This window comes from Lactuca sativa, chromosome 9 (assembly GCF_002870075.4).
Source record: "Lactuca sativa cultivar Salinas chromosome 9, Lsat_Salinas_v11, whole genome shotgun sequence".
NCBI lineage: Eukaryota > Viridiplantae > Streptophyta > Magnoliopsida > Asterales > Asteraceae > Lactuca > Lactuca sativa.
In genome coordinates this window covers 206,398,126-206,401,101 of record NC_056631.2, presented here as the reverse complement: position 1 = coordinate 206,401,101, position 2,976 = coordinate 206,398,126, and the positions used below count along the sequence as shown (strand labels likewise).

General features: G+C 37.8%; 1 protein-coding gene across 1 annotated transcript; it reads right to left on the bottom strand.

The window, feature by feature from the left end:
• Positions 1-533: 533 nt before the first annotated feature.
• On the bottom strand, positions 534-986 carry LOC111910923 (zinc finger protein GIS2-like). Its single transcript, XM_023906723.1, has one exon. It carries the CDS (start codon positions 984-986, stop codon positions 534-536), a length of 453 nt encoding a protein of 150 aa, XP_023762491.1.
• Between the last annotated feature and the right edge of the window lie 1,990 nt (positions 987-2,976).

Sequence of the window (2,976 nt, the reverse complement as noted above, 5' to 3'; positions counted from 1 at the left end):
ACTGATCCAAGCGTGAGTCCTGTGCTTCCAGTAGTATAGATCTCTACTACTATTCACACCTACTCATACTCGTCCCAAGTATAGTCTCGCAGTCCCCAAATCCTAAAATCACAAAACAATTTAAAGCATATGAATGTGTCCAATTAATCATACAAATTTTTCCTAGACTCTACTAGGACTTCTTCCATGCACATCTTCACTCATTAGTTCTACTTCAACTTGGTTAGTGATGGAAATTCCAGATGATGGGACAACTTCAAGAATTACACCAATTGTTCCATCATCCTGCCAATCGAAGGTGTACTTCAGACATACCGGACTCCTTTAAACGTACTGTTATTTTATCAGACATAAACTAAAGGCAAGATACCACCTTTGATATCTTCCGATAGGTGTCACTCAATACATCAGATAACCAAAACCAGGGTTTATATTAATTCTTGAAACTATTACACCAAAGTTCAAGTTCACCCTATACTATGCCTCTAATAGCCTACACTTCCTGATACAGACTATATCTTGATATAAAGTCTTCATTCTTGAATCGTCGCGTTGTTTTCTGCTTCATCGAGGATCATGTGGAATGCCTTTGGCTTTGCTGGTTCATTCTTCTTTGGGCAATCTCTAGAAAAATGGCCTTCTTTGTTACATCCGTAGCACACCTTATTGTATGATGTGCACTTGTTGGCGTAATGACCTTTCATTCCACATTTGTAGCAAGTCACCTTTTCGTCGCATATCTCATAACGCTTCAGTGGTACAGTTGCCTTTGTAGCTTCTTCCCTCTTTGGGCAGCCCTGATTGAAGTGCCCTTCTTCATTACATTCGTAACATACCCTTTCGTTAAATGTACATTCATCGACGTAATGCCGATGCTTTCCACACTTAAAACATGTCACCTCATCGCCACTTTTTCTAGAGTTTTCCTTTTTGCATTTCCCGCACCATTTTTCTTTACCTCCTCTTTTTCTAGACTTTGAGAACATGTTGCTCTTGTCAGACTTTGAAGACCCCTTAAATTTCCTCTTCTTGCCAACTTCAACCTTGTTGGCGATACTACCGTTGATCACTTCTCCGACTGACTTAGCAACCCCGATAGTTGTCTCATGAGTAGGTTCTTAGCGTACTGGCACAGTATGTTCGTCCTTACTTTGTTGAATTAAACGCCTTGTTTCCTCCATTTGATGATCCAACATCATTCGCACCATTGCGTATACTCCCGCCATCGTGATTGGCTCAGGTGCAACTGATAGCTTTGGTGCAGTCCCAATCACGTGTGGCTCAGGCTGGGGGTTATCATTTCCCAATCCATTTTGCGTGCTTGCCATTTTGATCTATACACCAAACTAAGCGAACTTAGATTCTCATTCATGATAGATTTTCAAATCATCCTTATCACTCTGAAACGTTTACACGCTAGTTCTAATATCGTAATCGTACGCTTAGAATCCTAAAAACATAAGGTTTCCAGATCCGGTCTGCAACAGACCGTAGATCCGAACAAACAATATCATATATGGAAAACATATAGCATTTAACACATAAATTGCATTTTAGGCATCTTTCCTAAAACCAACTAGCGCTTGTGCCTAAAATATGGCAGACACTCATCTCACAATCTTCACTTAGCATTCTAAGTTTAATTCTAGAAATACTACAAATTCCTAGTTCGCTTAAACTAATGCTCTGATACCAACTGTAACATCCCCAATGTTCACGGCCAGAAAATTCCGATTTGTTTATGCTTTGTTTTTAAAATCCGAGTAATCTTTGACAGAAAGCAGTTGCGGAATTTGTTCCCAAAACAAAATATGATAAAATTTATCAAAACATTTCTCAATGAGAATGTATTTTCATTAAATAACAAAATCTCGGGATGTCATGTTTCGATACAGACCAAAAGCATAAGCAGTACCATGCAGACCTTACAACAGTCATTTATAACTACTGGTCTATAATCCAAAATCTCTCGTCAAGTCATCCAACTTATACTCTTGTGTCATTACCTTTAATACAAAGAAAACTGAGTGGGTCAGGCTTGGAAGCCTGGTGAGCATATAGGGTTTTCAACCCACAATGTTATATCATATAAGTATATATATTAGAACTCACAAACTTATACAATTTCACCCTACAAAATAACTTTTATTCCACCCCGTCGATCCTCACAATGACACGATCTAATCTTTCGTATCAAAATTTACCTCTTTACCTGATCCCTACTCACGGATCTAAAAATCACCTCTTGATCTGATCCATACTCCCGGATCTAAAACTAATCTCCTGATCTAATCCATACTCCCGGATCTAAAACTCTGCCCAATGCATACTCCCGGACTAGGGACAATTAACTATGTCTTAATCCATACTCACGGATTAATAACAAGTTTATCTCATTTATTGACAGTATCATTTCCGAGACCCCTCTCGCAATACGTGTCAATGGGTTTTTAGAGTACACTGGTGAACATCAAGTTAACAACACCTACAAGTTGTGAGGCTGCTAGTGTTCCACTGGATTGTCTAGAATAGTCTGTGGTTGTCATCCCTACTCTGCTGAATGACAGTGGGGGCGTCGTTTAGGTAAAGGTTTCACTTATTTTTCACCTATTACCCTCATCTCAAGATCTATATCACCTTTTATCTCCATATCCAACTCATCTTTTATCACACACCAACTATCTCATATACCCATGTTCTACCCAACATATTTGTAGATATAAAATACATATACAGTTTAACTCATTTAAAAACTACATAAAACATCCATTCTACACTCATCTCAAATAAACAAACCATATATAAACACATAACATGTTTCTCATAGCAAATACTTCATATTTTATCTGTTAGAAGAAAGTGACTACACATTCACTCATAACATATATATAATACATTCAACCAACACTTGTATTAAAATTGTGTTTATGAAATGGAATATACACTCACTTGATAATACGATGATCGGACAACAAT